This window comes from Hippoglossus hippoglossus, chromosome 16, assembly GCF_009819705.1.
Source record: "Hippoglossus hippoglossus isolate fHipHip1 chromosome 16, fHipHip1.pri, whole genome shotgun sequence".
Lineage (NCBI taxonomy): Eukaryota > Metazoa > Chordata > Actinopteri > Pleuronectiformes > Pleuronectidae > Hippoglossus > Hippoglossus hippoglossus.
In genome coordinates, this window is record NC_047166.1 from 12,004,877 (window position 1) to 12,030,039 (window position 25,163).

The 25,163-nt window shown below is 42.7% G+C and overlaps 2 protein-coding genes across 2 annotated transcripts; one reads left to right on the forward strand and one right to left on the reverse strand.

Annotated features, from left to right (window-relative positions):
* The first annotated feature begins 626 nt into the window (after positions 1–626).
* pdp1 (pyruvate dehyrogenase phosphatase catalytic subunit 1) lies at positions 627–8,408 on the forward strand. Its single transcript, XM_034611639.1, has 9 exons — positions 627–770; positions 2,620–2,909; positions 3,002–3,169; positions 3,693–3,904; positions 4,207–4,288; positions 4,957–5,051; positions 5,154–5,322; positions 5,430–5,648; positions 6,337–8,408. Exons 2-9 carry the CDS (start codon positions 2,679–2,681, stop codon positions 6,715–6,717), a joined length of 1,557 nt encoding a protein of 518 aa, XP_034467530.1. The 5' UTR covers positions 627–770; positions 2,620–2,678; the 3' UTR covers positions 6,718–8,408.
* Positions 8,409–10,912: 2,504 nt separating this feature from the next.
* cdh17 (cadherin 17, LI cadherin (liver-intestine)) lies at positions 10,913–22,208 on the reverse strand. The gene is made up of 19 exons (XM_034611536.1): positions 22,129–22,208; positions 20,540–20,596; positions 19,922–20,017; positions 19,160–19,297; positions 18,881–19,016; positions 18,450–18,608; positions 17,975–18,127; positions 16,965–17,170; positions 16,736–16,867; positions 16,489–16,639; positions 15,682–15,891; positions 15,523–15,599; positions 15,248–15,436; positions 14,261–14,505; positions 13,088–13,218; positions 12,581–12,799; positions 12,350–12,460; positions 11,492–11,608; positions 10,913–11,347 (listed from the first exon to the last, which is right to left on the reverse strand). The coding sequence occupies exons 2-19, from the start codon at positions 20,585–20,587 to the stop codon at positions 11,259–11,261; spliced, it is 2,607 nt and encodes an 868-aa protein (XP_034467427.1). The 5' UTR covers positions 20,588–20,596; positions 22,129–22,208; the 3' UTR covers positions 10,913–11,258.
* Positions 22,209–25,163: the final 2,955 nt, after the last annotated feature.

Here is a 25,163-nt window from a genome sequence, read left to right on the forward strand (position 1 = left end):
ATATGAAATAAAATAAAAACATCAACATTAACCTCTACGTCTTTAAGCCTTTTTAAAAATACTTTATTCAACATTGAATATCTAACAAACACATGGACAAAAAAAAATCTACTTTAGGAAAAAAACAAAGCAAATGTGACAGAAAGAACTTGGTTTTATGGACGCTGACTTTGTGTTGAACTTTCTTGATTTTTATTTTCAGGATATAATAAAACATTTCTAGCTTCCAATTTAATAGGGTGGTTTGTATGTGTAGCAAAAATAATCCTCTTTCCCCAAAAAGCTTCATTCTCAAAGAATTCAGACTTGTTTTTAATAGCCATAAATCTTGATGTATATTTTTTACGTTGGATAGATATGATGCACTATTTTGTTAAGTAGTTATTTCATTAAGTAGACAATAACATATTTATATGTGAGTATGGGTTTGAAAGTTTTTTTTCTTTTTTCATTCAGAAACAGACATATATATAAACAAAAGTATTTAAATAAAAGTCTCTTGAAGCTTAAAATACTTGAAGGTGTTAATATCTGTTTCATTTGTACAATCAGAGATGGAGGAAACTTATTTCTTGATATTAAAGATCAGCTGCTGGTTTGAAAGGTCTCCTCCGTGCGTGAGAGGCGGGGCTGACGTCACGGCTCAGCCAATGAGCGTTGAGTGTGCGGTGCGGCGCTGCGGGACGACACGCAGCTCCAGAGACCGACAGAGAGTATAAAGCTCCGAGGAGGAGACATGAACCTCGCGCACTTATTCTCCTCCCTGTAAGGTGAGTTTGAGCTCCGACATGTTTTCTCCCTCGCGGTGGGTTAGTCGTTGTTGTGTAGAGCAGCTCCGGGGAGCGGCTCTCCTCCGGCTCGGGGAGTGTAACCGGAGCCGGGGCTGTGGTGTCACCTCAACTAGCCGCGCTTAGCACGAACTTGGCTGCTCCACCCGGGTTAGTGACGCACGTCCCGAGGGCTCGTCTGTCCGTGTCTTAGTCTGGCGCCGTGTGTCAGCCCTGTTTTGATGTGACGTCGTGACTCCTGCTAACAACGCCGACGTTAGCCCGCGTTGTGCGTACCTGCTACAAGCTAGCACGGGCTCCTAATGTCAACAAACATGGCAACTTTCGTGCACAGCCCCCGAGCTGGAGCGAGGCCTCCCCTTCTTCCCAGTCTGACTCATGCACTGGGTTAGGGAGGAGAACGGGATGCTCAGCTTTAACCAGGACCAGCCCCTGTAGGATCTTACCTCTACTCCACTTCTGGGAGAGGGATCTCTCACATGTTGGTGTCTCTCTCTGACGTGTCTACGTTTTCCCCCTGTTAATGGGGTTTTGTGGTAGTTTTTTCTCTTGTTGATGGTTTGGGACAGAGGATGTTGCACCTTGTTAAAGCCCTATGAGACAAATTGTGGTTTGTGAATATGGGCTTTACAAATACATTTTTGATTGATTGATATTAGCCTAGATTGTCAGGTGAGCTACATCATCTGCTGCATGAGACTATGTGTAGACTTCACTCTGCAGGGCTGCAGATCTACTTAGGTTATGTAATGAGGACACAGTATAAGAAGAGACGCAGCCTGGATCCAGTTCAGTTGGCCATGACCACACAGAACATTTCTCAGGATCCAAATGTCAGGGCTGAAAGACTAATAATAGCGTGGCGTGCAGCACTGCTGACCTGTATTTGGAGACGAGTGCAGAGTTGCAACTCAAGCCAGGACATCTCCCTGTGGAGCCACCTCTAATACCGATTCTCTTCAGACGGAACGGTGACTAGTCCGGAAAGGTCACTAACACAAAGTCAGACGCGTTTCCATCGGCCTCAGCACTCAACAGAGATGCAATGTGATATCCTAGGTCTGGTATTCCCCTGTTGAATGCACATTGAGTAGGAAGTGCATTCGAGATAAACAGATAATTCAGGGGAATTTTCCAATTGTTTCATTTCCTTATACAAATTCTCAGGTACAGGTGGTGATTCAACTTCAAGATCAGTCTGATGGCTGTCAAGTCAGATTCTCTCTCTCTCTCTCTCTCTCTCTCTCTCTCTCTCTCTCTCAAAACACGGCAAAGGAAAAACAACACACGTATGGATATAAAGAAAGTAAAAACAGTGAAAGAGAAAAGACAAACAAGATAAAAGTAAATACGATTTTAAGTTAATAAAACAGAATAAGGCCGAATTAGAAGCAAGATTAAAAGGTAGGGGTATTAAACAAGATTCAAGATCATTGATAGTATGGCAACACATTTTCCATTTATTACAAATGATATTTAAACACATTTCACACCATTGCATCTTTTTTTTGGTTGTATCCACTGTGATGGTCTCATTTACTGTATTACACTACATGGGAATGAGGTTTTCGTCTAATGTTATCAAAGATTGATCCCTATGTAAATATCATGGTTAAATGTCAAGTAATTGGCCAGTTAGTGAGCTGCTGTTCAGACAAAATGTACCTGTTTTGCAGGTGCTTATATAAAACCCTGCTGCTATATGTCCCAGCTTCAGAACCTCGTGACGTCATCATTCTGTTTGCACACTGTTTGCCTAATGGAGCTTAGAGGGAACACTCTCTGCTCCAGATGTTTTTCCTGACTGTGTCTGTGTTGGCTTCTTCAATAGGTATAAAAACATTGGTGGTGAGCTGTTTTTGTGTGTGCGCCTTCACTGCATCGTCAGTCATGCACGTGACATCTCAGTTGCTCAGGGGTTTGCCCCGCTCCAAGGTCTTGGCCTCCACTCTGTTACCATGCCAACAGCACCGGTCCCATTCGGCACACCGACCTGCCTCAAGACGGTTGCAGGGTCACCAGCACTTACGAAGTTACCAGACTGCCGCCGTGCTCCGTAGCTACATCCTCTCACCACCACAGGTCAACTCCATTCTCAAAGCCAACGAGTACAGCTTCAAGGTTTGTGGGGTTTTAATTACTTTAAGAAAACATTAATCACCATCTCTACACCTAAGTTCAAAACTAACCATTTGTATGTGTTGTGATTATAGGTGCCAGAGTTTGATGGGAAGAATGTATCAGCTGTAATGGGATTTGAGAGTAACCAGCTGCCAGCCAACGCTCCCATAGAGGACCGTCGCAGTGCGGCCACATGCCTGCAGACACGAGGAATGCTGCTCGGTGTGTACGATGGCCATGCGGGCTGCGCCTGCGCTCAGGTAGAGCTGATTGTGCTGCTTTGTGCCACTTGATGTGATGTTTACTCTAATTTTCTTAAACTGATTCTTGCATTGTTTAAATTTTGGTATTGGCACATGACACAGTATGCTGGTAAACAACCTCTTATCTAATATGTGGGAAATTTCCATTTTAATTTTATAAAAGAACTTCTCTCATTTGTTTATAAGAGGTTGTCCAGGAATTGAGGCCATATCAAGGTATACTTAGGACATTTAGAAAGTAATTCAATTCAATTCAAATGCATTCAGCCCCAGATTACTTACAGATATTAACACCAGTCATTTCTAAAGCATTAAACATTCACTGTCACTTTAACTATTGTGTATGCCATAAAAACATTTGAATCCACATGCTCTGTTAAGTTTTAAGGTATATGCAGGTGTTAGGCTGCACATCTGTCAGAATTAGCCAACAAAGAATTCTTTGGAGGATTCATGGTTTAATGGTCAGCTTGTATATTTATACCCTGTTGGATCATCTTCCTCTCTCCCTCTCTGCCAGGCGCTCAGTGAGAGGTTGTTTTACTACATAGCAGTGTCTCTGCTGCCCCATGACACGCTGTGTGAACTGGAGGCAGCGGTAGAGTCCGGCAGGGCCCTCAGTCCCATCCTGCAATGGCACAAAAGCCCCAATGACTACTTCAGCAGGGAGGCTCAGACTCTCTACTTCAACAGCCTGCGGACCTACTGGCAGGAGCTGATCGATCTCACCAGGTGAGGGCTGGAAATCAAAATCAAGGCTGCACAACAGAGTCTAAACTCTTCAAAACCGACACCGTCTCCTGACTCATGTCAATTACACAATTATGTTACAGCAGCTAATTGTTTGCCTTAATGCAATGCCCAGCTTTGGCCTCTCAAAAAGTTTGTCCACATTTCAAACTGGACTCGCTGGTTTGTACCCACACTGATGCTGGCTCGTCTGTTTTGCCAACAGTGCTGTTATTGGTCTCAGTTCTCGACTTCTGGCTCCCTCCCTCTATTTCACACACGTTGCCCTCCTTCTCTGTTTTCAGCCCGGGGGAGATTCCAGACACCCGTGAGGCTCTGCTGAACGCGTTCAAGAGGCTGGACAATGATATTTCTCTGGAGGCTCAGGTGTGTAAAATTCCTTGTAAAGGAATATTGATCCAATCAGGAACTCAGATGTTCTCTGGGTAAAACTGGTGTTTTGACATCAGACCTGCATATTTGCATTGTGAAATAAGCCCTGGAGCAACACCAGGGATGAGTAATCAACACACATCAGAAACTCAGTACCTGTGACTCAGTTTGCTAAATATTTTGTCAATTTAAAACTTCCTTATCTAATATTATCTTGTACTACAACAGCAGTAAAGTTTTGACTGTAGGGTTGTTATTGTCACAAAGCATAAGCTGCCCCTCTGTTGACATTAGTCTTACCTGAAGGCAAGTGCACTGAGAGAGTTTCTATCACATGTTGCATGAGAAACATGTTCATAACATACTGTAATCCTATGTTGTTAAGGAATTGTTTGGCCAGGCTCAAATTCATGACAACAATATTCTGCCAGTGTCCAAAGTCCAAGTCATTGATGTTGAGGTCTGAATCAGGCTTTTCATTGACTTTAGTTTAATGATTAAAGTGGAGGACTTTCACACATATTGAATATTTCACCTTTGCCCCACAGGAGCAGGCCAAAAAAATGGGAACAGCCAAATTGAAACTTTTTTTATGGTCTAAAGAGGAGCTCAGATGTCATTTCTTCAGCATGTAATTTAAACCATGCTCCCTATCTACGCAGGTTGGAGACCCGAACGCTTTCCTGCACTACTGGGTTCTGAGAGTGGCCTTTTCTGGAGCAACGGCTTGTGTGGCTCACATCGACGGATCAGACCTGTACGGAGAATAAATACATACATACATATTAATAAAACTGATAAGGGGGAATATTTCATGTAATATTTCAAGCATTTATTCCTCTCCCCTCTGTTCCCAAAGGTATATAGCCAATGCAGGAGATGCTCGGGCAGTGTTGGGGGTGCAGGAGGAGGATGGCTCCTTCAGCGCTCACACGCTCTCTAATGACCACAGCGCCCAGAACGAGGAAGAGATGGCACGGATAAGAGGGGAACACCCTCCATCGGAGAGAAAGACCGTTATAAGACAGGTAATGCAGCTACTAATTTGCTCCGTGTGGTTGTAATTACACCATTATTTATTTTATTTATTTTTATTTTATTTTATTTTTAACGTCTTTTTGTTTTTGAAAACCAGGACCGGTTGCTCGGCCTCCTCATGCCGTTCCGTGCGTTCGGGGATGTGAAGTTCAAGTGGAGCATCGAACTGCAGAAGCGCGTGTTGGAGTCTGGACCTGATCAGCTCCATGAAAACGAACACACCAAGTTCATCCCACCCAACTATCACACACCACCGTACCTGACCGCTGAGCCTGAGATCACACACCACAAGCTGCGGCCACAGGATCGCTTCATGGTGAGAGAAGAGGCAGCTACACAAATATCTCCTGTTTATTTGAATGATAAAGGCTGTTAAGTAGGGGATTGTTTGACGAGGTCCTCATTGTTAATTCTGCCTCTGATTGGCAGATTGTCTTTCAAACATGGCCGTCAGCGGGTACATACTTGTTTTGTCAGAACAGAGATGTGGTTGGTGATTCAGAGTTCAGGAACCTTTCATTAAATACTGAATGAAAGTAAGGTACATTTTGAATCTCACTTTTAGATGGGAAAATTTAAATGCACCAGCTAATAACAACCATAACTACCTGTAGCTGCGTTAATTCATTCTGAGATCTGCCCAAATTCCCCCAAACAAAACTGGTAAATGTGCTTTTCATGCTGGCAAAGAAAACAGAAAGTATCATAGAAACAGATGTGCCTTTGTGAGTCTTCGTGGTTTTTAAAACAGAGTGGTTTTTCTTCAGGGGTGTTGTCTTGTTTCTGGGCTCATGACTTCATGTTGTGTGGCTGTTTTTGCGATTGTATAGGATGTATTTTTCATTCCGGCGGCAGCATTTCCCAGAATAGATATGTGGTGTGATGTCACAAATATCAGTAACTGATCTATATCTAGACATCTACAGTGAGTATGTGAGTAACATTCCTTATCTGATGTTACTCTCATTCATTTCATTCCTACTCTCATGTGTCTGTCCCTGCAGGTGATCGGCTCTGACGGGCTCTGGGAGACCCTCCACAGACAGGAGGTGGTTCGCGTTGTGGGCGAGTATATAACGGGAGTGCACCAGCGTCAGCCACTCAAAGTCGGAGGCTACAAGGTCACCCTGGGACAGATGCAGGGGCTCCTCGAAGAGAGGAAGGCTCGAGTGTCCTCGGCTTTCGAGGATTACAACGTAGCGACCCATCTGATGCGTCACGCGGTGGGAAACAACGAGTTTGGCACGGTGGACCACGAGAGGCTGTCAAAAATGCTGTCGCTGCCTGAGGAGCTGGCTCGCATGTACCGTGATGACATCACCATCATTATCTCTCAGTTCAACCCTCATGTGATCGGAGCACAGAGACCGGAAGGGCAGTCCTGAGCTGGGTTCACACTCACGAGTACACACACTTGTGTAAATGTGTACAGCAGATCTACACGTAAGCAGACACTGTGGACAAACTAAGTTAATATCTGATTACTTAGTTTAATCTCTATTTATGTACAGAATTTGTATGTTTTTAGACATTACTACAGAAGATCCAGTTTCTTATGTTAAGTTAAAGATCACTCTTTAAAATCCTGGATGGAAATCTCTTACACAACATGTTATTTATTACTATAATCTCTGTCAGAGTTTCATACATGCTCATGAGCGAGGCTAAGAAGATGCTGTTTCGAATGGATTCTTGTGCCAAAAGATTCAACCTCCCACTTCTGAAAGTGCAGTTGAAAATATAGAAATTCCAAAGAGGGTGAAGGTTGGGACTTGAAGAGCGAAGAGGCCGTGTGGCGCTGACTCTAACTGGTCTGTGCTATGATAATAAGACACACTCGTCTTCTGCTGTCTGGTTTTGACACAAACATCCCAGGCACAATCCTTTTCACTTTGTGGGCGGTTTCTGCATCTGAGGGATCGATGTTACAACAGATGTTACATATGAGATTAGTATCATTCAAACATACACTTTTTATTCAGTAATTTTCCCTCGAGTGGGTATTTGGATGATGATGTTGACTCCAGCACACTGGATTTCATGTGAAACGACAACTGTTAAAGTGCTGACGTTAAATAGGACATTCATATCCATATTGGATCGACTGTGTAGAACCCACAATGCATCTGATAAATTCCCTTCACATTAAATAATCCTGTTACACAAATGTTTGCTGCTTAAATATACAAAAATACTTTGACCTCTTTGGGTGTTTTAAAAATCCTTTTTAAATTAAATAACTGAGAAGGAATGTGGTTCAGCTGCTTACACCCAATGTTCGGAGCAGGCTATAACCTGTAATGAGGGAATGCAAATAGACGGCGCATCATTTTAAAGGGTCTCAAGGCAAAAAGGTTGAACCACTGAGCTGGATTTCGTTTTTGTTTTGCGAACCCGGTGCCCTGGAGTCAAATATTCACAGTACGAGTCCTGAACCCCATCACTATAAGCAGACTGGTATGTACTGGGCTTGTCTGTGACCCTATCCTGTGATTATTGTCGGGCTTCTTTGCTAAAAAAAAAGGAATAAAATGAAGTATTGTACATTACTTCTTTGGTTGGAGAGACGGTGGTAGATGGAAATCAGTGCATGTGTTAGTGAACCTCTGAACTGACTAACTGAAGTTTTACCCCAGTCAGAGCATCTGGTTAAAGCAGCAACGCTTCATCTTCTGAGGGGTTGGAGTAAAAGGAATTCCTCGTCCGAGCTCGTTTGGGTTAAAAGGGACTCCTGTTGCCTTATGTTATTTTCCTGGCTGGTCGTTGGCTGTATGAATAACCTTTTCTTACAGATTTTATTTTTCCTGACAGCAGCAGCGGTGAACGTAGAAGCCGACCACACTCCTGACTCTCTCCAGCTTAACACTTTTCACAGGGACGTGTGTTTTGCGCCCAAACGAATGAGCAGAATGTAAATGTTTGCATCGCGCTGTTTGAATATTATTAAAGATATTTTATTAAGCTTTAGTGTTACGTTACACATGTTCATCTGCAGTTTTATGTATAAATTGTAACTTATGTGGATTAAGTTTTGTATATGGAGCAGTTTAATAAAACACTGAATACTCACCTGCTGGTACGACTGTTGTGTGTTTTGTTTGACACTGCCTCAAACCTAACAAGTGACAGGACGTCCAGGTCTGAGGCAGCAGTCGTCACTACTGAGCTCACAGTGTGTTTAATGCCAAATGTGGTGTGAGTCATAAAGTTATTGTCACGAGGTGGTAACTTTACCACTAGGTGATGCTGCTGTATCAGGAAGTGACCAGTGTTAAACTATCTGCTCTGGAGAAATGCTACCATCAACAGGGCACGTGTAACAGCTGGATTACAAAATATACATCAATAAATATTAATTAAAATTAAATGCAAAAGTTAATGAGCTTTTTCCATCCATCTATTATCTATATCCTATAAACAATCTTTTGAGGGGGGGGGCAATCCCAGCTGTCATTGAGCGAGAGGTGGGGTTCACCTTGGACAGGTCGTCATTCAGACTCCCATTTAGAGTCTGCAGTTAACCTAATCGCAATCTGCATGTGTTTGTGGGTATTAAACTCTGTACTTTTGATAATATAAATGATTGATTTTGATTACAAAAAAAACCCCCGACATCATCTGTAAAGGTAAAACTATACATATATAATCTATATATGTTATTATGGGAACAAAATATGGAGATCTAGGGGGGGGGCACAATTAACAAAAACTGAGGAAACCTAAAGCTACTCACTTTTTCAATTTATTTGTAATAGAGGGAAACTACCGCGTAATCTCACTGACTCTGCTGAGACGTAGGAAGATTTACTTTGAGACTTTAACGTCTCTTTTTGGTCGTCATCACTTCCAGAGCAACTGGTGGGTTTGTTTATCTGCGATTATCTCCCCCCCATGTCCTACTTTGGTCACTTCCAGTCCTCCATCACTTCCGCTGCCGTGTGCACACTTATTCCGGGACTTCATAAAATCAGAATGACGTTTGCTCCTTGGGTTTATTTGCATGGTTGTAAGTGGGATTAAGATGCAGCAACAAAGATCAGATCTCACATCTCCATAAACCAACTGTTTGATGTACAGAATCCCAACAGAGGACAGCTCATCAGCCAGTCAAATAAAGGTTATGTCTATGACGCATTTGTGGTTTTAATGTTTAGATGAGAAATAATAAAATAAAAAGTGACAGCTTTTATTGATTTCGAAAGCAGAAAAGATCATTTCAATCCTTGATTGACAAAAAACAAAACACAGAAACTGTCTAAATGCATCTCAGGTTTATATATACAAAATAAGAAGTGTCATGGAAATAATTTTGAAGCATGAAATGATATTTAACTTCACAATAAAAAGAGTAATCAACAAAATATTTTACATTAAAAATCATAACCATTAGACAAATGGACTTAATCACAGTATTTCATTAACTGACACTTACATTGGCAGAATTATAATAAGAGTTTTGTATCTATATGTATATTATTTTCTTTAAATTAAGATGCACAATTGATACATTATGTGAGTGTGCAGTCATATTTTGTAATCTCATGTGTCACGTATTGTTGGTCCCTGTTTTATTCGTTGAAAATAATGAAAAACAAGTCACAAATCACCCGATGTCTGACGTGTGTGGATCCTTTGGGTGAATTTTAAGATTCAGTCAACTGACCTTTAAACACGCTCTCTGATGTCTATTGATTAGAGCTGATTGTTATTGTCATGTCATTATCCTCCCTTCCTATTTCTATATTAGGATAAAATAGTTGTCCAGTACAGAGAAACAGTGTCTGAGTGGTGATGGTGAGTCTTGATATTCTGAGGTGCTCACATTATCCATCACACAGTTTACTACCCTTGTCTTTACTCCAACCACGTCTCCTCTGGCCCACAACCTTTCAATGTCTCTCACCAGTACTCAGTGAGTGTGAGTGTGTGTTGTTGTGGAAAGTGTTGCTGGGATACAGGCGAAGAGAAAGTGCAGACATAAACACTGAGGAGGCTCCATGAAGAGTTTGCCTGTAACTCAGTTTGCTCCTCGGCCTCTGACAATGTTTTGCTGTCTGAAATCGGCAGCAGGCGGCTCTATGACTCATCCCCAAAACACTGCACATGTACTGAAAGGATGCATGATAATGGCAGCACATGTGGCCCCCACATTCAACATGTGTGTGTTTTGTAACTTGGTTTGTGTTTTTCTTTGTGTCTCGGCCTCTTTGTGCTGCATAAAAGCCCACAATCATGCCCTTCTCTTTTCAGCACCGCTAACAATATGTGGCCTGTATCCCACTGTCACAGAGATGACTCAGAGCGTCACTCCCTGCTGCAGCACACGGACACGGAGGGAGGAGGAGGAGGAGGAGGAGGAGGAGGAGAGGGGACATAAAAAGATGGACGGGACTGTGAACACAGAGTAAATGTCCCTCAAACATCTGAATAAAGGGAAACTGTGGAAAGGAAGTTGAGTGTTTTGAACAGAGGTGTGACAGCCTGTGTTATGTGTCACCTGCTCCTCCATGCGTCTGCCGTTAAATGCACCCACACACGACAGACACGCACACAAAGATGACGTGAAAAACCGCAGTTTTCCCCAGTTTCTTTGTTTATTAGGAAAGACAGGGGAAAAACACAGACAGAGCTGTGACATTGTTGGTTTATGATGTTGCTCAACATTCAACAGTTAAGAAAATAAAAAACAAGCTCTGGCCAAAAATCTAATTGAATCATGTGAGTTGAAGGCACTGCTTATGAGTCTGGGAGTCATAATAAATTAAGTGGAGAAGGTGCATAAACGTTGTGATTAGTATGGGATCACCTGACGGTTCAATTAAGTATGCACAGCACCCATTCATCAACTCCATCTTGTAAATAAAATAATATGTGTGTGAGTGTGTGTGTGTGTGTGTGTGTGTGTGTGTGTGTGTGTGTGTAGTCTCTACATCAGGGCGTTCCCATCCTCAGTCGTTTCTTTCGGCTTCTTGCCCTTTTTATTTATGCGTTTGATCACTATGATGAAGGCAAGAACTGCAGAAGAGACAGAAACAGAAATCAGTCACAGCAAAGAACAAACTGGAGTCAGCACAGAGCCGGACACTCACACGTGACTGTGGATAATACAATAGATACAGTGTCATGGGTGAGATCTTGCGTAATGTGTGTGAGACTTACTGCAGAATCCCATCGTGCCGACCAGGATCCCGATGGTGGGTCCCATCCCCAATCTGAAGGAACGATCTTCTGGTGCTATGTAGCAGTAGCCCTGCGTGGTGCAGTTACACACTCTCACTGGGATGTGGAGAGGAGAGAGCAACACACGCGTGCATCAGAGACATGTTAGTTAATCTCTATAACAACGAAAAAACTAACGGGGCAACTAAGAGGTCATGGATTAATTATAAATATTCCCAAATGAATAAAAAAAAATATATTACTTACTGTTCAACTATTTTACAATTTTTGTTTTTGTTGATGTTGTTTGATCCAAATCAAACTTTATAACTTAGGTTGTAGTGGGTTTTTGTGTTACACTTGACTGCATAATATTGAAATTAGAGTCTGATCGATATATCAGCCTTACACAGATATATCGGTTTTGGCATTAATGTTTAGCCATCAATATGAAAACTTTTATTTTACAGAATAAACAGTGCCGAAAAGATGTGCAAATAAGTTTATTTTCTTAATTCAAGTACTATATATTTTTATGTATTTGTGTTATTTTATGTATAGTATATGTAAAAAACTTGTGGTTAAACCATATATTATATTTTACAGTATTAATAGAGTCATCATTGCCGCTTTTGTAAAATATGTATACCAGCTAATATATTGGAAATGTTTCACTCCCTAATAATGGTATCTGCATCAGTTGAGCTCTAACTGAAATGTGCCTCAGATATTCTTCCCCCTCATGTGGTCTCAGTCCAGTTCAACACTGAACCAAACCACCTGTGTTCATGTTAATAAGGGAACATTGTTAGGATCAGTATTTGTTGTCTTTCCCCTCATATGAAAAACTGGACTCACCATCAAACCGCTGGGAGATTCCCATCCCTGCGTTGTCTTTAATGTTGATGGCAAGTGAAAAGGTTCTATCTTCAGTCGTTTTTTTCCTTAGGGTCAGTTTAGCTGAGGTATCTGCATGACACAAACAGAAAGCAAGGAAAGATGTGACAATCTCAGTTTCCACCTTTTTAACTATACGCTCCACGTTGTAATATTCTCTATGACTTCAGTGGTAACTTTATGTCGACGTACCGTCAACACGGCTCAGGTCCCAGTTGGGTGACTTCTTGGCGAAGGCGAAGGTGAAGGGCTGGGAGAAGGGAGCGCTGTCTTCATCTCGGGCCTTGATGATGACAGGTTTGGGATTGGCTACGCATATGAAGGCCTCGGTCTCTATCAGTTTGGGGATGTTGTCGTTCACGTCCAGCAGCCGCACGTACACGACGCGCTCAGAAGACATCTTGGGGTTCCCTGTAGTAGGGGGATAAAAAAGGTGCATTGGTTTAAAACTACTTAATTAGTGGTTTGTTTTAAAGGTCGGAGTTCACAATGCATTACAATTACAACAACAAATTAAAAGTCATAACGGCAAATAAGAAGTCACAACAAATTTTGTCCACCTTTCTTTTGTGTTAAAAAGATGGACAGAGCTTCCGTCCAATCAGTGACAAGCCTTGTCAATAGCAGGTGCCTAACTTATCCATTAGGAGATTGTGTAATAACTGAGCAGCTGTGAGTTGTGTCTCCGTGTCCTCTCACCCTTCTCAAATGCAGTGACGGTGACTTCGAAGGCCTCCAGGGTCTCCTTGTCCAGCTTGTCTTTGGTCCTGATCTGTCCTGTGGCAGCATCGATCTCCAGCCAGCCACGAGCATCACCCTCCAACTTGAAGCTGCACAACACACAAGAGGAATTACACCCAACAACACACACACACACACACACATGTATATAGTGAGCAGATACTGAAAAGCAGGGAAAGTAATGGACAAAACAACAAATCAATATTCGGTTTCAGGGGGAGCTGCCCTGATGTTCCCTAAACTATGAAATCCTTGTGTGCGGTCAGTTTGTGGTCACTCCACTGTGGCTCAGTACATCTCAGTAGAGTCCAGCTCATAAACTGCAGGAGAACATGGACACAGTGTCTCCTCGAAGTGTCTAAGATGATGCTGTGAGGTCTGAAATTTTGCTTTACACCTTGTAGCCATCTTAGCAGCTACTGCAGCCAAAAGAGATAAATGAACAAACTGGGTGGGTGCATGGAGAGTGCATAACTCCGTCAAGGCTAACAACCAATATCGCCATGTTAAAGAAAGTGGGGAAAAAATGCTGCCCATTTATCGGGATTCACTCCAAAATAAAGGTTTTCCACAAAATTTCCTTGGAATCACTTTTTTTTGCGTATTCCTGCTAACTAACAATCAAACGCTGATGAAAACAAAACCTCCTTTCTGAGGGTAAAGAAATATTATAACATTTTTAACAAAGGGGTGAATGAGGTGACACATTACTCTCTCATAATTCCCAGCAGCAGCACTATGAAGGACAAAAATGGCATAAGTATCAAAAAGAATACACATATACACAACACATAAATAAATAAATGAATGTTAATTGTAATAAAGCTTTGTGTCATCCGGTGCAACAACTTGGCACATGAGTGAGTTTTTATCGGCTGCTGCGACTGGAGGTGAAGGACACACGGGGATAAAGTAGATCAGGCCACACAGATAATACTTGATTGTGGCATCAGTTCATTGTTGGTTTCAGACAATAAAATGCTGCTCAGTCGTCTTTTTATTGAAACTCCATTTTGCTCCTCTGTTGCACCACGGTCTGACTCTACCAGGTCAAACTATTGAACTGAAAGCCGTTAGGACTGGGACACTGAGCGGCTGTTGCTGTGTGTGTGTGTGTGTGTGTGTGTTTACATGATCTCTCTGCCCTCTGGGTCCTTTGCCTCCACATTGAGCAGCACCGATCCCTTGGTGGTGTTCTCGGGTACGGCCACGTCCAGGAAGTCCAGGCTGAACTCCGGGGCCTCGTCCACGTCGGTGACAGACACGGTGACGAAGGCCGTGGATTCGATGCCGTACTCCAGGCCTGTCATCAGCGGCTCTGGGTTACGAGCGTCGATCTGGAGCTTGTAGGTGGGAGACGCCTCAAAGTCCAAAGGCTGTTGGGTGAGAAAGAAAGTGGTTATAAGAAACGTGCAGGGCGGGTTTCGAAGGTTTCATGTTATAAATCATGTTGTATTTTACTGTGAATTATGTTGCTCTGAAATATGTGCAGTTATCTGCTTTAATCAATGGGTTTGTTACGTAACATGCATTAAGTGTGTCGAGCATTTAACCTTTTCACATTTAACCTCAGGGCAGAAAGACACAACACTGACAGCAGCTCTCAGAGCTCACAAGCATCATTTACTTCTTTACTTTGATTTTAGAAATATGTCTATGACGAGATAAAAGTTTCATTTCTTTGCTGGGCTGTGATTTACACAAGGAGACTGAAGAAATGAGTCAATACACGGAAAACAAATCTGCTATTTTGATTATAAACAAATGAATAAACCAAAAATATGCTGCAGCTTCTCAAAAGTATTTTTTTTCTCTGAATCATGCGATTATAAGGGTAATATCTTTGAGTTGTGGCCTGTTTAAAACAATATAATTTTGTATTTAGGGAACTTTACTTTTATTATAATTTGATTTAAATTTATTCATTTAAAAGTTAATTGTTGGATAAGCATATTGAAAAACAGCATTTAGTTGACACTCCCCAAAAAAGTATATCACACAAATACAAAAATAGAGGATCAATTGTGAGTTTTTGAAAGTACAAGGGGCCTCAAATGTTGCACCCAATGATGCGTATGTGTGTTTGAATGGGAGATGTAGAGAATAGAGATGCTGCACCTTGACTATGACCAGCTGACCGACGCCCTTGCCGTCAGTTTCCACGGCAAACACGTCATCATCGTTGCCGGCGGAGATGTGGAACTCGATGAGGGAGCTGCCGCTGCCTGGGTCGTCAGCGTCCGTGGCCGTGATGGTCACCACAGTGTGTCCCACAGGGGTGTCCTCTGCCAGAGTGTGGCTGCCATACTGCACACACACAAAGAAACGTGATGGGAACCAGCCAATCAGCACGAGGAGAGAGAGCCAGGCAGGCGCCACGTTCAAACACTCACATCATTCTTCTCAAACTCGGGCTTCTCGTTGTTGACATCGATGACCTTGATGACCACTTTGCAGTCCACACTGAAACCTGTGAGAGAAAAACTGTGAGTGCGACGGCTTGATGCGAAAACCGACACCACCATCTACGTCGTACAGTGTTTGTGTGTTACCTGGGTCGCTGACTCTCACATCCAGTTGATAGACCTGATGTTCTCTTCGCTGTAGCATGCTTAACGCCTGAATTCTTCCAGAGGCAGCGTCGATGGAGAAGACTTTGTTTGGGGTGGATGGATCTTCGGGCAGGAGGGTGTAAGTCAGGTGAGAATTCATCGTCTCGGGTTGATCGTCATCACGGGCCATCAGCTGTCCTATCAGGCTGCCTGGAAACATAAGAACCAGAGCTTAGGGACCCAAAAAACGTATCATCCATCCATCCATTATCTATTAGCTTTTCCTTTAAGGGCCGTGGGTGCACTGGAGCCTATCCCAGACGATATAGAGTGGGAGACAGGTCGCCAGCGAATCACAGGCCGACACACAAACAACCATTTACACACAATTTGGAGTCCCCAATTAACCTAAGCCCAATCTGCATGTCTTTGGACTGTGGGAGGAAGCTGGAATACCTGGAGAAAAAACACACAGACACAGGGAGAACATACAGAAAGACCCCGGGCAAACCAGGATTCGAACCAGGAACCTTCTTGCTTTGATGCGAGAGTGCCAACCACTGCAACCAAATTTTCTTACTAGTTAAAAATTGTCTTAAATTTAAGAGCGCTCCAGAGGTCTCTTAAGCTGACAAGCGTAAATCAGAGTTCACTACAGTTCAGTAAGAGCAACAGTCCTTTTTAGATGCATTGTACAAACTATCGCTGGTCATATAGAGAAATAATCTGATGCACCAATATTTATATTTCATGTGATGAAAATTCTATTTGATTTTGTTTTATGTAATAATCACAAACACTTCTTACCCACAGGCTCGTTCTCCTGCACCTCAAACACAGTCTCCTCATTTTCACACACTGGTGCATTGTCATTCACGTCCTCCACCAAGACCTGAATCTCCAAGGGCCGATCCACCTCTTTGTTATCGGCGTCCTTCGCAAACACCACCAGGATGTACTGAAGACAGAAGCAACACAAGTTCGAGAGTAATACCCACAATTCATCTTGATTTCAGAGTTAAGAGACGGAGCAAACTACTCATGTGTCATGTACCATGTCCTTGTCTTCTCTGTCCAGCGGCTCTGTCAGGAGGATTTCTCCATTTTCTGCGATCTGGAAGGGGAATTTCAGCTCTCGCTCTTTCTGCACCAAACTGTAGACGGCCTCTGGCTCGTTGGACTGGACCTGGATCCAGAGACACGGGAAGAACCCAGGGTGAGATGGTTAATTAATGGATATGGAGCAGGCCCAGCGAGTGTCCGGCGTGTTTAGCCCACCACACCTTTCCAATGGTCAGAGGATAAATTCCTTCTAAGTGCTCTTTCACAGTTATCGGTCCAGGGTTGACCCACAGGTTTTGCTGCACAATAATGCGAACTCTGGTGTTTCCAGTCAGCGCGCTCTCCGACTCTCCTCCCAGATCCTGCACACGCACAAACAGGATGTAGTCTGGGTCGTCCATGGGGTCCATAGTCCTCCTCCTCATTTCTGTCACCACAGAGGAAGATAGAGTTTGCAGTTAGAGCTAACAAAGAGAAATCAGTGGAATGGGGGTGGATTTCTAATTTTGGAAAGCTGAGTCACACCAATTTGGCTTAACCACTCTCCTCGGCCGACCTCATCAACTCACTACCCAATAAAACACAGCGCTGATCCCTGGCAAACACTTTCTACATTACACTCTGATTTTGTATTCGTTAGCATCCATCACTCATCACTCAGCGTCATCAAGTGCTGCAGCTTTTAAGTTTAACACACACCGCAAATGACTGGGAACAGAAACAGAAGTCCCGCTGTGAGAATCTGTGACATTTTATAATTAAAACAATGAATTCATTTCTTGAAGAATTAATTAGCAGACCCAGTTTTGATAAATATATAAAATAAATTTCAAGTGCAACCGTCTAGAGTAAAAAGTCTGTCACAGGCTGCATTTGGGGTGTGGTGGAAATGCAAAGAAGAGGCTTTACAAAACAGCAGGGGATGAAAACTACTTATTAATTATTAATACAAAATTATTAATATTTCATCATTGAATCTTGAATTGTTTTCACCCTTTGTTATTCTGTAAGGCTTCTTCTTTGCCCTATTCACCATTGTGCATGTTCAACTGTGATTTGTTTCCTCAAGAAATCAAATAATTGTTTAAATAAAAAAATCTGCTGTTCGAAGATATTCCCTTCTCTATCATTAAAGACCAACGAGGTAGTTAAGGTACTAACTATTTTCTCTTACATTGTTAATGACCAATTAAAGGATGATCAATCGTTTATATGTCATTTGGAAACAAACCTGCTCTCTCCACACAGGTGAAGAAGGGATTCTGTTCATAGGGGATCTTCGGCACTGGACAGTAGTCGTCAAACTTTGTCTTCAGAGCCTCAATGCTCTGATCTTCTCCCCGGGTGTACTGGATGCTCTCTCGGGCATTTAGCCCCTTTTCTCCTGTTGAAGAACAAACATGACTCAATTCCCACACATTATGTATCTTCACATAAATGGTTAGACTTCCCTCACAGTGCACAGATGTGTGCGGGCATCTTCAGACTCACACACTCAAAGTAATCAGTGATCAACATCGCGCCACACATCTAGGCAATCTGCCTCCAATCAGGTTTAATCTTGAGCACACAAGATGAGCGGTGTAATCTGGATTTAGAGTGTCACTATACTGTCAGATTACAGGCAGGGGTGGACGGATTATAGATTTCCCCAAGGACACTCTGTGTGTGTTTGGTGGTGTTTGGTTGGAGTTTGTGTGCAGCACCTTCTTCTGTGGTGGAGATCTCTCCGGTGTTGGGGTCGATCTGGAACAGGAGGATCTGGTTTTTGCTGGGCATCTGGCTGACCAGGCTGTAGCGCAGATGAGCATTAGGAGTCTCGGGGTCGTCCTCGTCCGATGCAGACACACGGGTGAATGCGACACCTGGAACAGAACCAGGGACAGAACAAACCAATGTTTTTACATAGTTTTGTAGTGGGTCAAACAGAGAAGTGCAAATGCTTCAGTGACTGGATTCTTATGGAGGGAAAATACAGAAATACATCTCCATCCAAAACATGAGCCCAGTGCTAAAAACTCATTGCCCTCAATGTGCATGAACTTTACAATGACAACAGTTATTCAACTGCCTCAGCACATATTTTAATTCATGGCACATTTATTTCTACAGTTTCAAGTGTTTCTTCTTCTCTCACCTGCTGCACTGTGTTCTCTAACCACAGCCGTGTAGTCACTCTGGACGAAGGTTGGAGCCTTGTTGTTGATGTCCAACACATTTATGGTCACGTAAACTGGACCTTCCACCACTTCATCATCTGCCAGCGCCTCCACCTGGACACACACACACACACACACACACACACACACACACACACACACACACACACACACACACACACACACACACGTATAAATACAGGTTTGCTGCTGCAGTGCATAAGTGTAATTCTCTGTGTGTTTATTAATAAGAAGACCTTGATAATGTAATGGTTATCTTGAGACCAGTCCAGTGGTCTCTCCAGGAAGAGCCAGCCGTCCTTTGAAATCTTGATGTCTTCCTGACCTTCTCCACTCAGCCGGAAATTATTCACACCTGGAGTTGTCACCTGGAACTATGGGCAGGAAAAAACAGATTTTTTTATTGCGAGATTTTACTAAACATCCTCATTGGCTGCGATTCAATCAAGAAATACTGAAAAACTAAGAGATCTAATACTGCAGTGTAGAAATTCTCAAGTATTCTCGAGTATTATCAACAACGTGTATTTCAAATATCAAAAGTAAAAGTACTTGGCCCCTGTGACTGATATATGACCATAAATTACATCATCAGATTGATGATATTAATGCATCAAAGCACAAGTAGCATAAAACTGCTGCAGAAGCTTGTGGTTCCAGTGGTTCAATCTGATGGGGAATGAGATAATTAATGGGAGAAAAATAAATCAAAATTGAAAAGCTTATATACAAGTTTGTAGTTCTTTTTCAGACTTTTTGTGATTACATTGGATAATATTACCACTTAGGGCCTAAAACAATTACTTAAATGAAACCAGGCGAAAAGATCGAAAGGAAAATCTCCTCTTGGTGGAACTGCTAACAACTTCAACACATCTGACTCATGTGACAAATGTGTAGACACTGCTTTTTTGAAAGGGCTTTTATAATAGATTTGAAAATGAAATGGAGTACAAGCATGAAGTAGCGTGAACCAGAAATATTCATTTGTGTATTACCTGATACATGGGATACGGCACCGGCGTCCCCTCTGGCACATCCAGCACCGTGTTCTCAAACAGGCCCTTCTTCTCCTCCAGGTCCTTCCCACCAGCCTATCACAGCACAGACACAGAGGTCGAAGGTCACTGAATACAGTACGGGCTGAGGGGAAAAGGAACCTCTCACACTCACGCCCACATTTGCCCTTGTTGCTTCAGCGAACTTGCAACTGAAGTCAGGGATTGAGTGGCAGTTATTTATTGAACCACAATTACAGGACCAGTAAAGAAAATCTTATATTTCACAGAAGGACGTGAGAGCAAAGTCTACAGACTCTGACTGAGCTGAGCAACGACCTTTCACTTCCGTTTAGTTTTTTACATTAGTCACTTCAGGTTTTCCTGCACACGTCTGTAACATAGCAGTGGTTTCTTTGCACGAGGCGCCGTAAAGGCCGAAAATAAAATCTTTTTTTACGTTTCAAACCTGTGCCACAAATGATATATGGATACAGCCAAGCATGAATCCACTGCTCCAACTGTTTCACAGACCTTTTAACAGGTTCATGTTTCGGAGCATTATTACGAAAATGTATTGAAGGAGCGCAGAAGCAGTTGGCAGTGTTATGTACTCACAATGCTGAACAGGAGTGGGAGCAACAACAGATGCACCATGGGTGTCATGATCACAGTCTGGGAAGGGAGACGAGGAGGAGGAGGAGGAGGAGGAGGAGGAGGAGGAGGAGGAGGAGGAGATATGGGGATTGAAGGGAGGAGGCAAAAAGAAGAGGATGAAAATTAAACATTTAAATTCCCAAGGCACAATATTCATCGTGCTCTCTGGTGACATTCATCGTATCTGGTGCTTGTATAAAGTAGTGGAGAATGCGTGGGATTTATTATTATTATTACTCAACTCATCTGAAGAACGTCAGCACATTATTTTGCTCCATGAAAGAAAAATTAAATCTGTCGTCTATCTTTTCGAATCTATGTGCACACTATCTCAGTCTATCCTCACACTTTGAGCTCAATGTGAACTTAAAGTGCCGATAGGTGTCCACCGCAGCAGCGACCAGGAGAAAGTGAGAAGTCAGAGCTTTATAACAAACCTGTTACTCTTTTTGTAACCCGGATCCCAGTGAATGTGACTCAGGTACACAAAGGTCAATGTAAAGTGTGTAATACATGTGTGTGTGTGTGTGTGTGTGGCTTGAAAACTCATCACACATGGTGATATTTTCTGTCACACACACACACTGACTTTGCTCTACAGCATAATCTTTATTGTGCCTGGAAGACATTGCATTCAGACATACATAGACTGAATTATCTTTACGATTGACACATGCTTTGGATAACGAAAGGAAAAAAACACGAGTTATGTTCAATAACGTTAAACAAAACTGACTTAATCTGTATAAAATGACCATGTTCAAGAAATATATGAGGAACAAGGACAAAGTTTGAGATTTCCTGTTGTTGTAAAGTGCAGGCGAGGGAGAAGGGTGAGGTCAGCCACCACAGAAAGTGAAGGTGACATTGAGTCGTGGCCAATGACCTTTTTGTAGCTCAGCCCTCGTAAAGACACCTAATGTCGCCAACACTTTAAATGACTCTTTTATTAGAAGGACAAAGATATCTCTCCAAGTTACCAGGACCTTTAACCATTTATTAGTGTCCTCGACCTCCACTGACGGACACATGGTTAACTGACAAGGCTTTAGTGGCGTTACCAATCAACACACAGCAACATGCAATGAGTTGACTGACTTCCAGTGAGGAAAGTATTATATATTGAATTATTTTCTGTACTTTTCCAACAAGGGCCTGATGGACAAAGTGGAAAAAAATGTTTGGGCATGAAGGGCCTCTTGTTCTCCTCTAAAATTAAAGACTATCCGTTTATTTTACAGCTTCTATGATACCAAATCTAGTTTCCCATACTGGTCATTTCCCCCTAATACCAGGAACCACCAATAACCCAGGAAGCCACAGAGGTTGTCAGACAAGACACAAACGGCCCTGACAAAGTCAAGTCAAGATCACAGCGCTCCTTCTACAAACTTAAAACCCCCGACATGTCAGATTCAGCCTGTGAGAACCAACAGATGTTGTCCAGCGTGTGTCCTACTCACACACAGCCCCTAAAAAAAGATCTTTAAAAAAAAATCCAAACACCCAACAAATCCAAAACTGTGAGCCAGGAGAGCGCGGACACTTACCTTCCTGGAGAGATCGAGCGAGTCACTCCTCAGCCCTCGGAGGGATCAGAGCAGCCCCATCCTGTCTCTGGTCAAACGTTAACCAAGTGCTAACCAGCAATGTTTTATTGGACCTAATGATTGTCTAATCACCCTGAACTCAGCCAATGGGCGCTGACGAGCAAGAAGGAGACAGGAAGAACAGAACAATGACACATACAGTCCTATAAAAGACAAACCCATTATCACTAATATCTATTACTAACCAAAGATACATAGAATACTCATAGTTTGAGCTTTAGTGGTGGGATATTGTTACAAGTTGGAGAAATTTCACAGTAATAGTCGTTTTTTTGCACTTTTCTGACTTCATGTGCTTGAGCTGTGAACTTCAGGAGAAAAGTTAGGATAAAAAAAGTGGTCAGATAAATGGGAATATTTCTCTAGAAATCTGCTGTTCAGCATTTCAGTTTCTGAGTTCGGTTCAGACTTTGACCTCTGCACCGTTTCCTGTCAGATTTTCCATTAGTGGCTCTGCCTGATAAGGAGCCATGTGTGTGTGTGAGTAGACAACAGGACTAACAGATTGCACTGACAATCCACTGCCTCATAATAATGCAAAGCAATGGGGACATTCAGGTCAAAGCACACACAGTTTAAAAAATTATAGCAGGTTTGATTCCAGCGGCTTTCTTTGATAAACTTTCCCACCATCAAGAAAAAGTGAACTGATCGGAGAGTTCCTTCACTTTTAAACATTCTGTTGTGTTGCTGCCTTAGACTAAAATCATCAATACTCCATGACGACAAAGCTAGAACAGAACTCACAGTGAGATGTTTTTGCCAATGTATTAAAATGAAAAACGGATATATCACTGTTCACTTGACTCTTGAAATTTAGCTCAGGTGACTCCCACTGCTCTTCCTCATCTTTGACATATTTCTATGAGACATTTCAGTCCATCCTTCCATCTAGAGTCGGGAACCCTCTGTAGTCACCAGTGTATCACAGGGACAACATAGACAAATAACCATTCACACCTATACAGGCATGTTTAGAGTTTCCAAACCTCACCCTAACCCCAATCTGCATTTCCTTGGACTGTCTGAGGACTGAAGTCCACCTGTGTTAAATCCAATCAACTGGACCTCATTTAGAAATACACACGTCCGTCTAGATAAGTTCCCACAGCTGACAATACATTTCAGAGCAAAAACCAACCTACAGAGCTCAGAGACACAGATCTGGGGAAGGCCTTAAAAAAACTGCTTCATTGAAGGTTCCCAGGAGCCACAGTGGCCTCTGTAATTCTTAGATGAAAAAAGTTTCTAACAACCAGGACTCCTCTGAGAGCTGCAGCCAAACTGAGCATTCGGGGGAGAAGGGCCTTGTTAACAGTTGTGACCAAGAACCTGATGGTCACTCTGGCGGAGCTCCTGAGATCCTGTGTGGAAGTGGAACAAACTTTTGAACTTAATCCTTGTTGTTCGTCACCTAGCTGCACGGATACCTGGGATTATCTTCCATACCTCCTGATATACACATCCTGTGCCGAGAGAAGTGAGCTCTGTACAAGCTCACAGCTCTATACAAGCTGTAGAAAGCTGACAGCGACATGTGCGAATGTGCAATTGTAGAAAAACAGGCTGTGAATGAGTCACAGTTTCACAGGATCGCTATTTAACCAAAAACCTGTGACTGCAGTGCTGACGGTTCAGTGGCGGAAGCTGTTATTTCTGATGGAAGTGACTATTATGTAAAACACGGGTCCAAACGTGTGCACTGTGCAGGCCGTCTGAGAGATCTTCTGTCCTAACATTCACCATCTGCCCAACGCTCCCTGACCTGAACCAACACACACACACACACACACACACACACACACACACACACACACACACACACACACACACACACACACACACACACACACACACACACACACACACACACACACACACACCTTCCTGTGCTGCTCTGAATGTTACCTAGGCAACACATTTTCAGATTTTTACTGCTTCTCTCATATAACTGAGTTTGAGAGCTGAGCATTCTGTGATGTTTGCTGTCAGACTGTGTGACCCAAATCTCCCATCAGCCCCTGAGCTGCTGAATTTCACTGTCCAATCAGGTGACACACACCCACAGAGGTTTGTGCAGCTATCCTTGTTAGGACATTGCATTGACTTCCATTCATTGTGCACAGCCAAACCCAAAACTTGTCCCTAACCTAACCGTGACCAAGTCATGCCACACCTCAAGCTTCAACTAACCACAATTCACCTTACCGTTACCATGACAACTGAACCTAACCCTGAATATTTGCCCAAACCTTATTCTAATCCTGAAATCAAATCTTGATCTGTTTGGAAAAGTGAGCATCAGCTAAAATGTCCTCACTACGTAAGGTTCTCAAAGTGTTCCTCTCAAAGCCATACGGAAAAGTACATACACTCAAGTTTGCGCGAGGACCCTCATTAGGACTTTGCATTGATTTCCATTCATACACAGCCTGACCAAAACCTTTTTCATAACCTTAACTGTGACCAATTAATGCCTAAAACTTACCTCAACTCAACCACAATTCACATCTTAACCCAAAACCTCAGAAATGATGTTTTGCCTCATACCGGCTTTTGGTCCCCATGTGGTCCACTGGTCCTCCTCTATCTTAGTGAGGACACCCATTGACATAATGCATTCATTGGCCCCTTACCTTAACCATCCAAACTTTATGCCTTACAACCCTAAACCAAGTCTTAACCCTCAAACAACCCTTTAAAAAAGCGAGGACCGGCCAAAATGTCCTCACTCCCTGAGGTCTATGCTCAAAATGGACACACACAAACTCTTGTACTCGTATCTTAGTGAGGACACTAACTGGTATAATGAATTCCCACACTCCTCCCCACCCTCACAAATAAATGTCTAATCTGAGGCCATACACACGAACAGTCAGAAGACTAATTGTGTTTGTGAAAGTTCAGCTTTAGTGTCACCTCCTGACTCATCTTTTATCAGCCCAGTCGTGTTGTTGTTAAACTCTGTCCGTGTC

Coding starts and splice junctions, on each gene's coding strand:
- pdp1 (XM_034611639.1), top strand. CDS start 2,679: ATGCACGTGACATCTCAGTTGCTCAGGGGTTTGCCCCGCTCCAAGGTC. Junction 3,170..3,692: donor CGGGCTGCGCCTGCGCTCAG/GTAGAGCTGATT, acceptor CCTCTCTGCCAG/GCGCTCAGTGAGAGGTTGTT. Junction 5,649..6,336: donor GGCCACAGGATCGCTTCATG/GTGAGAGAAGAG, acceptor CTGTCCCTGCAG/GTGATCGGCTCTGACGGGCT.
- cdh17 (XM_034611536.1), bottom strand. CDS start 20,587: ATGACACCCATGGTGCATCTGTTGTTGCTCCCACTCCTGTTCAGCATT. Junction 20,018..20,539: donor TCCCACTCCTGTTCAGCATT/GTGAGTACATAA, acceptor GTGCTGTGATAG/GCTGGTGGGAAGGACCTGGA. Junction 19,298..19,921: donor TGCCGTATCCCATGTATCAG/GTAATACACAAA, acceptor TCCTGCCCATAG/TTCCAGGTGACAACTCCAGG.